The sequence below is a fragment of the Thermobia domestica genome, chromosome 10 (genome assembly GCF_964235325.1).
Source record: "Thermobia domestica chromosome 10, izTheDome1.hap1.1, whole genome shotgun sequence".
Classification (NCBI taxonomy): Eukaryota; Metazoa; Arthropoda; class Insecta; order Zygentoma; family Lepismatidae; genus Thermobia; species Thermobia domestica.
This window is the reverse complement of record NC_137463.1, coordinates 4,765,682-4,779,471: the sequence shown is the minus strand read 5'-3', so window position 1 is coordinate 4,779,471 and position 13,790 is coordinate 4,765,682. Positions and strand designations below refer to the sequence as shown.

At 35.1% G+C, this 13,790-nt stretch overlaps 1 protein-coding gene across 1 annotated transcript in view; it reads right to left on the bottom strand.

The window, feature by feature from the left end:
• Positions 1–4,188: 4,188 nt before the first annotated feature.
• The window catches only part of LOC145662252 (uncharacterized), a 78,798-nt gene continuing 69,196 nt past the window's right edge, over positions 4,189–13,790 (bottom strand). Inside the window, exons 16-17 of the mRNA XM_081727634.1 lie at positions 13,601–13,786; positions 4,189–8,652 (exon numbers count right to left, since the gene is read on the bottom strand). Of these exons, the coding sequence (XP_081583760.1) occupies positions 8,080–8,652; positions 13,601–13,786 (759 nt within the window). The 3' untranslated portion in view covers positions 4,189–8,079. The remainder of the gene's footprint in view (positions 8,653–13,600; positions 13,787–13,790) is intronic.

Here is a 13,790-nt window from a genome sequence, read left to right as displayed (position 1 = left end):
TTTTTTCATCAGGACTTCTGGCTAGCAACACAAAATTTACCTGTTTGGGGGTCTGTGAACACTTAAGGCTTAACAATCCTATATTGTGGCGTAATCAATTTCTACAATGGGTATTTTGCACTTCAGACGATTTTTTCAGAAAGCTGTTTCTCCTGAAAAGGTCCACAAGCGGTAGTTTACTCTTGAGGTAAGTTTTCTTGGAGGTCCTCCGAAAATGCATATTACAATTCTGTTCATATTCCATAAATAAAAGCTTCAGTAATAAGGCAGCATAACGTGATTTAATTTGAGAATTCACGTTTTAACTTACTGCTACTCGCACCTGATGATTATATCTCTGTTATAGGCACAGAATAGTAAAAGTGTGTTTTCGCGTATGCGCACCTTAATCAGTGTTTGCCAGTTTAAAGTTTTTTTTAAAAAATCGGCTTTTTTCTTTGACATGCGTCTCGTAGGTCGTTTTCGAAGAACCGTCAACTCCAGGAAACGCCCGGAATATCCACATTGTTCTAGGTCTGTCAATCTAAGACAAGAAAGAAATTGAAATCATTGAGTTTAACGTGTAGACTAAGGGAGATGGATGATTAAGGCAAGTGAATGATGATGGAATAATTGGTGGAATGAGAGTGTGGGAGTAAACGGGAGAACCCCGAGAAAACCCACGAACACAATGTTGTCCAAAATAAGCATAGTTGATTGGAGGGTACAAAATCAAGATTTGTGATTTTCTCGAAAATTGCACCAACAATTATTTTGTTTATATTTCAATTTGTTTATATTACAAACTTACTTGATTGGGTATCGAACCAGGAACCCTACGCACCAGAATTGACAAGAGAGAAAAATCCCTCTCCTCTGCAAAATACTTTCATATCTTTATTTTCACTGATGTGGTGGTAACATTCAGTACCCACTGTGCTTGCAAGACTTGCGCTGCCTTTGTAACTGGTGAAAGTCAAATACTTTTATATTCAAAAGGACTATGCCAACATTCACACGGTAAGATCTGGTAAAACTGTCATGATAGCAGGCCGTAGACTTTGAACGTGCAATGTCTCTTTCATAAAGCATGAACAAAACCTTTCACGCTGAACCTAAAATGGAGTGGGTGTCCATACATAAATTTGTAAGTTCTACTAACACATACACGAGAAACATTCAGAAAGTAATGCCTCCAAGTCTCTAATAGTCCTGCAAAGATTCTGAACTGTTTATCGTTAATGCACTGATGTTTAAGCTAAAGAATGTCACTTGGTTTCACCTTATTTTTTCTCGTTCCAGAGTAATGGACCAATCCATGGCATACAATGGTGACGTCCGGATGAAACAGCGGGCTGTTACTTAATTTCTGACTGCGGCCCAGGTACATTCATCGCGTATGACTGCAGTTTACGAGGATGCCTGTGTTAATGTTAGCACTGTCAGTCGATGGAGTACCGCCACACATCCTCTCCTCCGCCAAAAAATTCAAGGTTGTCCCGTCTGCTGTCACAGTGTTGTTGACCCTCTTCTGGGATTAGAATGGTGTCGTGCATACTGAACTTCTGCGAAACGGTCAGACAATAATAAACTCAAGATTGCTACGTTCACACCCTAAAACGACTGCGGGCCAAATTGCAACGTACTCGCAAAGATAAACAGGCAATTTTGCACCATGGCAATGCTCGTCCGCACACAAACCACAAAACTCAGGAAAACAGGTTCACGGACATTATGCCTCATTCTGCCTATAGTCCAGATCTTGCGCCCTGCGACTTTTGGCTCTCCTTCCTCAAACTTAAAGATCACCTTCAGGGCGCAGTTGTGACACGGAGATAGAAGCAGCAATTCGGCAATAGTGTCGCTAGCAGCCACCACAATTATTCGCCAACAGTATGAAAAACTTTGTTTTGTGTGGGCGCAAGTGTGTTGCCCGTAATGGGACAACGTTGAAAAATGATACTATCATTTGTAGCGGTCATTGCAGGCTTTCCACTGATACCTGATCGGTGCCATCTGTCGAACACAAATCAAGATATCATCTTGGAGGCATTACTTTCTGAATCACCCTCGTACTTAGGCCGTGTCCAAAAGTGCATAGTGCACACTTCGAGGATGCACACTCGAAGTCTACAAATGGAGTGCACACTAAATAGTGTACACTTCGTAAAATTAGCTTTTGATCAGCACTTGGTTACAGCGCCTCGTTGTGGTGGAATATGGAACATTGATGACAAAAGAAGGGAGAATTTCGCGTACTAGAAAAAAATTAGCATGCTTTTTTTTTCTTTGAATGAATGACTTTCCAGTTATATTAAAGATAAATAAACCGTACAGATTGACTATATGGGGTAACCATAAAATGATTTAAGAGTTTTTTTCATGTATGCCAACAGCTTCAGCTTTGCCGTGCCTGCAAATATTTGTCATTTTGGGTATTTCACGCGCAGATTAACAAGAGCGGAGCATAAATGCAATACATATATAATATATGTGTGCGTTGTCTTATGTGCACAATAAACTCGTAACAGCATAAAAAACACTAAACTATTGGCGATATTCTACTTTATTAGGCATGCTTGCGGAGGGAATATTTAATAATCTCCCGAAAGAAGAGTAGCACTGGTGATTAGGGCGCTGAAGACACTTTTGCGAATTAGTTTAGGAATTTTATTGCAACTGAAAGTAGGCAACGTACAAGAGCGTTAGGACACCGAGGGGAGCGGTATTTACAATAATGTGGCACAAAACTACTTTGGGAGAGGGTTGATACTGAGTATAATTGCTTCCTGTACGGTAGATTACACAACAATGACAGTATAATTGTTGTAGTTCTACTGTATTCTTTCAGTTCAGGCATACTGATTGAACTCTTTCTACCATATTGCGCTAATATTGAAGTTCCTTAGATGTTATTCTTTCACTGTGAATTTATTGATTTTACCTAGAAATCATCGAAATAGTGTCTCCGTATTCTTAATCTACAGCAAAAGTTAACACATAGAAGGATGACAAGGAAAGAAATGGTAAAGTTGAACAACATGAGGACCAAAATTACAGGAAAAAGCTATTATGTCGCTATGAAATACCAATTTATAAGGATAATGCATACTCAAGGCGGATAACCCTAATTAAAGTAGTATGGTAAAAATAACAAAAAAAAAGTGAGATTACTATCTTATAAGCCTGCTTGAATGGAGTTCTGTATATTGTATACACTTCAACATTTACGTGCATTTTACTACGCTTTCGGCGCCCTACATCTCTCTTGAAATATACTCTCCTACATGCTTCCCACTGCGAAAATGGTTATTCAGTAACGAAACAAACGTAAAATAAACTACTAAAAATATAATAAGAATTTTATGAAAATTAAGAGACGGTTTTATGAAAAAATACAGTATGTAATGTAATGGCTCTCATTGTTCAACTATACGGAAGAAATTATTTGTTCATAATCTTTTAATACTGGGTACAGTAATGGGATTATATGAATTAAGAGGAAGGCAAGTCTTTACTTTGGACATTTCTTTCAATGAATCGTTCAATGAACCGATTCATAACGAAGACGGAAAAGAAAGTGCTCCGCGGGGTTCCAACCAGCCTTCACTCGCTAACACTCGCTCGTCAATATTATGTGAATTAAATATTATACTTTGGTACAAAAAGGAACCAACCTAGCTACTACCTTATATACAGTATATGGGTGAAGAGGCAAGTTCTTAAAACCGGAACCGAGAGATCAAATCGCTAAATCGAAGAATAAAAAAAATGAAATGGCCATAGTAAAGACTTACCAGGAGTAATTTGTGAAATCTTTGATAAATGTGGAGAAAGGAATTTTTGATCTGTATTTCACTTTTCGGTACCTGTCAAAAATACACAATGTACGGTAATTGGTATATTACAGTCTCTCTCAAGTGCAAGGAAATATGGTATCGTTGAAAGGAATTCGTTTAGAATCAAAACTATAAAATTAGGCTTATGTGTCTATGAATTAACATTTGCGGCTGCGGCTGTAGCTGTAGCTATAGAGAAATGAATAATCTATGTATACTATGCTAGAACTTAATATATTCATACACCATTAAAATTTGTCATTTACGCGCAAATAGCCGCATTACCGATAGTGCAACTATTTCAATTAAGCTACATAAACCATGTAATATTTAAGCACAAATGTCTTTATAGCATTATTAAAGAAACTATTTGTTTGTTTACCCTATACTATTTTAAATTCTATTGCATACTCAAAGAACATAACGTAAAGACATTTGTTATTTGCGTAATATTTTTATATTCGACTTGTAAAATCACTAACTTGTATGTTTATCAAGTAAATTATTATAAAATCAGTCCACAAATATATTTACTTAAACAAAAATATTAAGAATATGCCTATTAAAATTTTATTAGGTCATTCTACGAGAAATCGCCATATTAAGCACACAAGTATACTAACGTAGTGTACATCCTCGCACACTACGCACTATGCACTCGCACACTTGTGAACTTGGACCTTTTGACGCACACTAGGTGACGTCACTTCCGGAAATAAGCGTACTTCAAATGTGCACTTGTATCTTTTGGACACGGCCTTAGTAAAACTTCTATCAACGGGGCATCTAATTCTAGTGCATTCAATGAAGATCCATTATTATACTGAAAACATGTAATTACTTTATGACAAAGACACATATACAAAAACAAGGACAGAAACAAATAAAAAAAAAAAAAAAAAAAACTATTCATCCATTTCAGCAGTAACAAAATTCACTAAATAATACTAATAAAACATACTGATATTACTTATAGTAGTCTCTGTACATTATTTTACAAAGAAAAGTTTTTTTTAAAACTGGATCTTTCATTTGTAATAGGTATAATACATAAAGAGAAATTCTGTATACCATTTTGATAATTATTTTAAACATACAACACAAAAGAATATATGAGTCTATTCCGTTTCGACGAAGATGATATAGTCTTTTTTCGAATTAATGATTTCGTGTGAAACACGGCTGTAAATTTGATTGATATCCATAAATTATTATAATGTTATTGAAATTATACAATGTTAGCCAATCATTATAATATTACTATTATTGAAATTCAATTTTAACCAATCTTCTCTTATAATTAAGTCACTTAAGATGCAAAAGTATTTCGTTGATGAACCCAAGCACAAATGTTCATCTGTATTTATATCATGAAAATGTCTTTTTTGGCTCAAATGTACCGAGTCCTTAACTCCTTGCGTACCAATGACATCCATGTGGATACCAAGAAAATATATAACTTATTAAACGTTGTATTAATCCTGGAGATGCTGAAATTTGTTAGTGGATACAAGGCAAGACTTAGTTCTACTATTTCTTCATAGGTGACAGCACCTTACTGACAGAAAAGACAAAAAAATGTGTTGTCTCAGTAGATAGCAGGCCTAAGGGAGCATTTAATTAGTAATACACATGTGTCTGTTTTTACGTTAAACAATTAGCAACTTCGAGATCGAAAAAGGGAAATCTTTGTTTTTGATCTCCGGCCAGTGTTGCCAACCTAAACGGCATAAAATCCCTTCAAAACATCATAATTTCCCTTTTTCACTCCAAATGTTCCACAATCCAAATAATTGTATTTGAAAGTAATGTAAATGCTCTGCTCAAACGCGCACAATAACTATACCCTATATAACGGTCTAGACAGTATTTTAACAGTAAATGAAACCGGTATTACAGCACGCACATAGGAAAAGGACACCTGGAACGCAAGGGGTTAGTTACCAATTCCAATATAATGCTATAGCACATAACCTTTATTTCTTTTCAACTAGAAAGGGCTTAAGTATTATAACTTTCTAAAAATAAATCTCTGTACATCAATTAAGTAACAGAATAATATAGGATAGATAGACTCTATCCATTAAGTAACAGAACAATATAGGATAGATAGACTCTATCAGTTTTTTCATTTGTGGCAGTCAACTTAGCATTATTCATATTGCTATTATTGACTCCCGATATTTGTACACAAATCTGTATATTTTGAATATTTTGGCATTTAACGGATACAATGTATCTGATGAAGGCAACGATGTATTACCAAAACTGTAACAGACGTCAGTAATAATAGTAAGTGTCTGCTTTGGTCAGATCTTATTTTTATTTAAGGTACGAGGGGCTATCGGAAAATAAAGTTACAAGGCTGATATTTCTTGAGTTTCGTCTGTTATAGAGGAACGAAGCGTGTGCGGTAATTTTAATACATGGAATTGGCAACTGTACAGTTTCACCACCCGCCACCTACGGCACTACTTGTCGATAAACAAATAGCGACTGGTTTGAAAAACGGTCTTGCGAAGAAGTCCGCCCAGTTATTCGATTTTTGTCGGCGAAACATGTAACCGTGGCTGAAATTCACCGGCAACTGGTAGAGGTTTACCTAGCGATTATCAGGGCTTGAAAAATCCACTCGCCTGCCTGCCAGTGGCGAGTACTTTTTAACATTTGGCGAGTGAAGTCACGGAAAGTAAAGTACATTTTAACGAGTATAAAGAGTAACAGCAAAATGGTCTGGCTAGTAGATTTTTTTGGCTGGCTAGTACTTACAAGCAAGATTTTTCAAGCACTGGCGATTATAATGTCTCGTCAGTATGTTGCAGAATGGTGTCGAAAACTTGCGGCTGGTAGAGAAAACGTCACCGAGGAGGAGCGCACAGCCCAGAAGAGCATCACGCTGTTGAAGCAGTTTTTCTGGGACATCATCGACTATCCTCCCTAGAGCCCAGACCTCGCTCCAGGCGACTTTCACCTGTTCCCGCACTTGAAGGAGCACCTAGGATCCCGCTTCGCTTGAGACGAGGAGGTAAAACACTTCGGGACAACGTGGCTAAACACGCAAGAACAGGATTTTTACCAGGCGGGAATCTTCAAACTCATACCACGATGCGACAAGTGCCTTAACCGATATGGTGACCATGTCGAAAAATAACCTAAGGTAATACTATCTGTTGGCTGTATTGCATGTATGAAATAATATATACACGTTTCACTAGAGGCTTTGTAACCTTACTTTCTGATCTCTCCTCGTATCTAATTTCAATAAGTATTCAGCCATTTTCATCTAATTGTTTAAGAATGACTGAATTTCAATACTAATAACTAAGTATTCGTATAACATATTTACAATATCAGAATGCTTGATCATATAATATTCATTAAGTTTTACTCACCTAGTAATGTCATTTCAATTTTTCTTCCAATATTTCGAATGGGCGACCATTCATCCTCATTCAAAATATTAAAATTAAAAGCAACATTACTACGTGAGTAATTTGATGATATTACAATGTGTTCCATACGCTCTATAAGTAATTCATCACGTTATTTCATTTTATATTTCTAATAGACAAATACTATTATGTTTACTGAGTACAGCATTTGATTACAATGTGGAAAAAAATTATCTTTATTTGCATTTTTATAATAAAGTATTAATGTGGATCAATATTCAATGAAATTGTATAAGTGTTCCTTATTTCTTACATAATTATAACTGGAAATATATATATATATATAATGTACAGCATATCTGTTCACACTTCTGACAATTAAAAAGAAATATTACAAATGAATAACACGAGTCAACTCTCATGAATCTTCTCATTATTACCACACAATGATCGAAAAGTAAATACAATTTCAAAATTACTAAAGAAAACATGTTTTGTACTTTGGTAATTAATGAAAATTATTTAGTTATTTTTACATATCTTCACGTTTCTTTCCGAAACTTGATTAAAAAAAAATAAGGTTCATATACAGGCTCTGATGACTTAACAATTATTTTAGATTCTATTAACAATTAGAGATTATTCTCCTGTCCCTCTTACATAAATCAATTACCTTTTTCAACGAAAAAAAAAAAGATATATATTCATAACTCATAAAAACGTGGCATGGAACTATGCCTATCACAGTTGTGTTTGTAATTGGATCCGTATCACAGCATATAGAAACGTAAATTTATTTTATTTTTGATTTATAAACACACAATAACGAGTCTTTATAGCACTATTCAGCAACTTGCACACCCAATACATCATCCGTACTCATTTTCCAAGTCTAAAGGCGGACTTTCATCTTCAACTTGTGTCAGTTTGTCTAATATTTTCTTCCTTGCTGGCAGAACTTGCTTCCCGCTGTTTTCGACGCTTACTGTCACTGGCGGCTTAAAATCTTTTCTTACTCGGTTGGTAGGCTGTCCTAATGTAAGCGTTGGAGCTGGTAGATCTCCATACATTTCTAATTGTTTAATTCTTCTTTGGATATCCTTAGACACCTTCTCCGCTGGCGAATTCGGAACAATTTCAACTTTCCTACTGGTTGTGGGAGTAGTTCTATACGTGGAGGATGAAACGACCTGAGGCGAGTTCCACTTTGATGCACTTCCTCGTTGGACCACATTATTGATTACCCGTTGTTGTATTCTCTGTGCACTTAGGAACTGTTTGCTGGGAACGCTGGAAGGAGACTGCATTGACGTTTGTTGAACCACTGGAGAAAACGGCGACACCGAATTCCTGAATGACCTTCCGATATGATCTGCTTTCTGCTTCCCACTTAACACCAATGAAATTTTTTCCTGGCATAAGCTAACGAAGTTCTCCAAGTCCTAAAAGAAAACGCTGATGTTAGTCATCTTGTATATTGTTCATTATAGCTTTGAAAATATTCGGCATGTATTATTATTATTATTATTATTATTATTATTAACTGCTCAAAACACTAAGTACAGTACAACCACATTTATCCGGACTAACTAGAACCAGAGGCAATCCGGAAAAGCAAAAATCTGGGTAATATGGGTAACAAGCAAAATTAATCCTAAAATAAACAGACTTACCGTTTATTACACGCCATGATGTTTGTCAGCTAGTGTGCAGCATCTGCATGTGTCTTCCGCTGTTGCAGTGAGGGGAAGTGAGGTAGGGATTCAAGGTGAGCTAAAGTCACACTTATTTATAGCTTGTGAGTCAATGCACTTCAACGCCCAATGGCACTGTACTAAAGCTTTCTTAAACTCGATAAAAAGCATTTTATGTACAGTATTACCATAATTTATTGTACAATCTATGCAGGAACTGTACATTTATTCAAAATAATAAAGCGAATGTTTGGCGTACTTATAGTTATGTTCTTGCTAACATAGTTAAAAATTATTATTTATGTGAACATTAAAAAAAAAAAAAATGTCTACAAATTTGGATTATCTACGGATTACAGATCCGAAAAACCGGATAAACGGGGTTGTACTGTACACTATTAGCACTTACGTAACAGTTTCAACAATCTAACAAGTCTGATGAAGGCAAACTAGAAAATAAAGATTCTTGCAAAGTTTACAAAATATAATTGGTGAGTATAAAGAATTATATACGTGCATCTACAATAAGAAAAGGCATTGTTAGTAAATGCTAGCTAGTTACATTATCAATTGATTAATTCCAAATAACCCACGAGTTTGTGATCATCAACTTTCTTATAATTTTTTTTTTTCTGATTGCTTTCATTCCACATGTTATGTGCAGTTGAAAACATGTAACTAATATATAATTAACTAGAAGCTTTTTCTGTTAAATTAAAAGAAAATCGCTTTGTTTTTCAAAACATTCAGAAACTACAATTTATTTTCCTGACCAACGAATATGGAAGTAATATATTCAGTTTGGAACAACATCTCGTCATCAAAGTGAAGAAAAAATACTGTATAAAAACAATACAGCCATGTGTCACGGTTGACATTAATACTGGATGAACGTGTGACTAGGACAAAGTCTGAGTAGATATCAGAAGAGAGGAGAAACCGAGAGGGCACAAGCCGCAAAAAATTCTGTGAAAAAATATAGATATAACGGATGTATTGGGGAAGTGGTAAAGGCAGAATAGATATAATAATTTGTACCTGTACTCTTATGTCCTGCGTGTAATGTTTAATACACTCGTAACTGTACAGTTTCGGCGTTCGCTAATACCTTTTTCAGTAAAGGGTAACTCAAATGCAGTAGAGACAACTAACACTAGAAGGACCAAAATTTTTACCTCCATAGAAGTACCAAGCCGTGCAAGATATATATATATATATATGTTTCATGTAAGTTGTTCTCGTGACAGTACAGGGTGGGCCACGAAAACCCGCCAATATATTAAATATAATTTTAATATCGTTAGTTCGCCTAGAGCACAGTTACATGAAAAATTAAAATAAAGGAAAAATAGTACATTTCTACGTATATAATAATTTTTTACCAATCACGTGATCACTCTACCTGTCCTGTCGACATTGGCTGGGTTACTTCTTTTATAGTTACCCTGAGTATAATACACCAAACTAATTATTTTTATTTCGAACTTTTTATTACATGAAAATGAATTTATGTTTACGATACATTTTATTTCAATTCAAGTTGTGTGCATTGCACTCAATACAACAATAATTTTCTCGCGCTTACACTTGTATACTGTGAGTGGATTTCCTGATTGATCTTCAAATAAGTTTGTACTGAACATATTTCCTTTGTTGTGATTCAAGCATTTTTTGGAAATTCTCTTCTATCTGGACGCATACTACTAATCAAGGTCGCCTTTTTCTTTTCCAAAGATTTGGCTAATCTGTACTTTGTAAGAATTCAGTCCTCTGTAGAGAAAGTATTCATCGTCTTCAGAACAACATATTCGCCTAGCTGTTAAGTCCTGACGTTGTTCTTGGTCCTTTCTCAGGTAGGGAATGCCATTTACTACATATCTTGCCTTTTCACCTGCAAGCAGCCAAACTTTGAATCCAAACTTGTCAGCCTTGTTAGGCGTTATATTGTATGAATTTACATGTCATCTTCGTAGGTACCTGGTCACCGACACAAAAGCTTTCGTGGAGTGTATAGTGCCTGATAGAATTCTCAATAAATAAGTTCCACACAGATACCAAAGCAAACTTAACAGCTTTCAGCCTTGAAGAGCTAGGACACTTTTCATCAAGTCGAAGATACTTCATTATTTCAAAAAACACTCTTTTCATAATTTTTCTGTAAAACATTTGGTCATAGCTTTCGTTCCACAGCTCCTTCACGAGTATATTTGGATTTACACGAAATATCAGTATTGCTAGAAATGAAACGAGTTCTGCAATTGACAGCAGCCAAAGAGAATCTTAATGCTGTCTATGAGCTTCAATAACGGTGCATTTCAGAATATTTCTCAAGATTGTTTCATCTACGAGCAAGCAAATGGCACTAACAAAATCACCATCTTCAATATGATGTAATGCATAATATAATAAACAGGTTTCTCTCGAAGGATTTGTGTGAGGCTGTAGGTCCAACATTATTTTCTGTCCACTTTACTCCAACGTATCCAATCAGCTGCTATAAAGATTGATTACTTCTGGAAGCTTCTGTGTCTGTTTCCTCCCTTTTATCCGAACAAGCAGCTTCAGACACTGCATTCTCGCTACTACTACTGTCTTCATCGGAGGAACCTCTCTATTGTTCTTCCAAGCGAATTTCATTTTCACTCAAATCTTAGGAATCACGCAGCATTTTATCAGGTCTCATGTTGCTTTTTTTAATTCCTCACATGCACCTTGAAGAGAACTTTTATTTCTACAGAGAACAGTATTACCAGCGAAATACGAACATTGTTGAAGAAGAAAATCATCGAAAGAAGTACCATGTATTTTATATTTACAGCAATGAAAAGCAGATATGAAACATATATAAAATAGCAAACTCCCTTAAAAAAGTAACGTAAAATATTTCGAAAGTTATTATTTCCAACAGACACACTAACATATAGCGTACAACCTATAAAACTGTCCACATCAACAACAAAATATAGAGTTTTAAATGAGACAGTCAAATTGACGGTCTGGTCCTTCTAGGAGTACACAATAAAATTATATATTATTTCAAATACACACGTACTGTTTATATGCTATATCAAACCTCTCTTTTAAATAATAAAAGTCCTCAAGTTTGGTTGCGTCAGTCAAAGAAATATATGAGATATAGAAAATTCTTTTAAGCGATGTCATCAACATGACGGCTTGGTCCTTCTAGTGTAAAGGAAAAATAATTGCGAATCATGCTCACTCTGTGTTTTCTCTTCTCTTAATATGCACTTAAAATTATAACCTGGCCACATATTTGTCTGTCATCATATTTAACACAACACAAAATCGCCAATCGTGACACATGACCTTCGTTCTTGTGCAGTATTCTTTTTATTTTCTTAGTTCTTTTCTACAATCTGAAAACAAAATTTTAAAACCTGAAAGTTAGATGCCTTCATTTATATATAAAGTATAGCAAAACCTACCTACCAAGCTAAACTGCAAATAACTACTGAATGAAAATATATGAAGTTCTCATTTACATTTTAGTTCCGACTACATATTCTGCCATATATATTACATTTTCAAAGCTTTCCTTGAACTTCAATAATTTTATGCAATCTTATCTCAAACTTTTTGAGACGACTCTGTGAAGAACATCCGCTGAAATGACAAAAGCTGTACGTTTTATAGGTTCTTCAACTCTTCCGAAATTTTCGGCTTGCTCTACAAACTGATTTATAAACCGCCTGTTACACAAAAGGTGTCCCGTATGTTTAATATAATTTTAAACAGAGAAAATTGCTTTTAAACTTGGTAGGTAGGTTTGGCGCCAACCTATATTTCGTTTTTATTTTTAATGTATGTTGATTTATATCTTCTGTTTTGATTATCTTCTGTCCACGTTGAATTTAGTTTGTTCTTACAGGGTTCCTACTGATCTGGAGAAATCTATTTCCCTGACCTTTGGCAGGAAATTCCCTGATTTTCTGACATTGACATATAAATAAGGAATAAATAACGGTGAATATTTATATATGAAAACATTTATTCTATAGACAAATAGTAATCAATTGCTCGAGCAACGTCCCATACTGTGATCATTAATATCTACCCACAAACATCTGACAATCAATTATTCTGAAGATACGATACTTCTTCTACATTCATTTAATACTAAGAAGGCTTTTTTTTAAAATATCCATATCCAGTTTCAATAAAAATATGTTACTTATCCAATACTGCAATTGAAGGGTTGAACGCAAGAACCAGGTAGGTCCATTTTTTTAGTGAATTTGAAATTTTCACATGTTTCAGTAGGAAAAAATCACTCTACATTCTGTGCAAGAATCGTGTAGATCCAATGATTATATTCAGTGTTATAATGTAAAAGGAAGTACCTACATACAGTGTTCATCGTAAACTTAAGAGTAAGAAGCAGGCAGCTCCAGAAAAATTTCTAAAAGTAGACATACTGGTTCTTGCATCCAATCTTTCAATTATTATATTACCTACGAACATCTGACACTGAAACATACACTACATATGAGAGATCTTATACATTCAGCAATAAAAAGCAAATGGTGAAATTGGCGTACAATTAGTGTTGAAAAAAATATATTTTATAAAAATCCCTGATTTCCAGTCTTTTCCCCTGAGTTTTCCCTTACTTCCCTGACCAGTAGGAACCCTGTTCTAACTACGAATATATATTATTGTAAACACAACTCCTTACCTTTCCTATTTCTTCTCGCAGTTTAGTCACTGCAACTTGCAGATGAGTGTCTCTGGGATTTTGTGAGAAAATGGACAGTTCAGTTGCATATGCACAGGGAAACTTCCAAGAAACGCTCTGCCTCCATTGTAAGTTACTTGCTGCTATAATTGATCGAGGAGTCAACACATCTTCTGCTCCGAATTCCTAT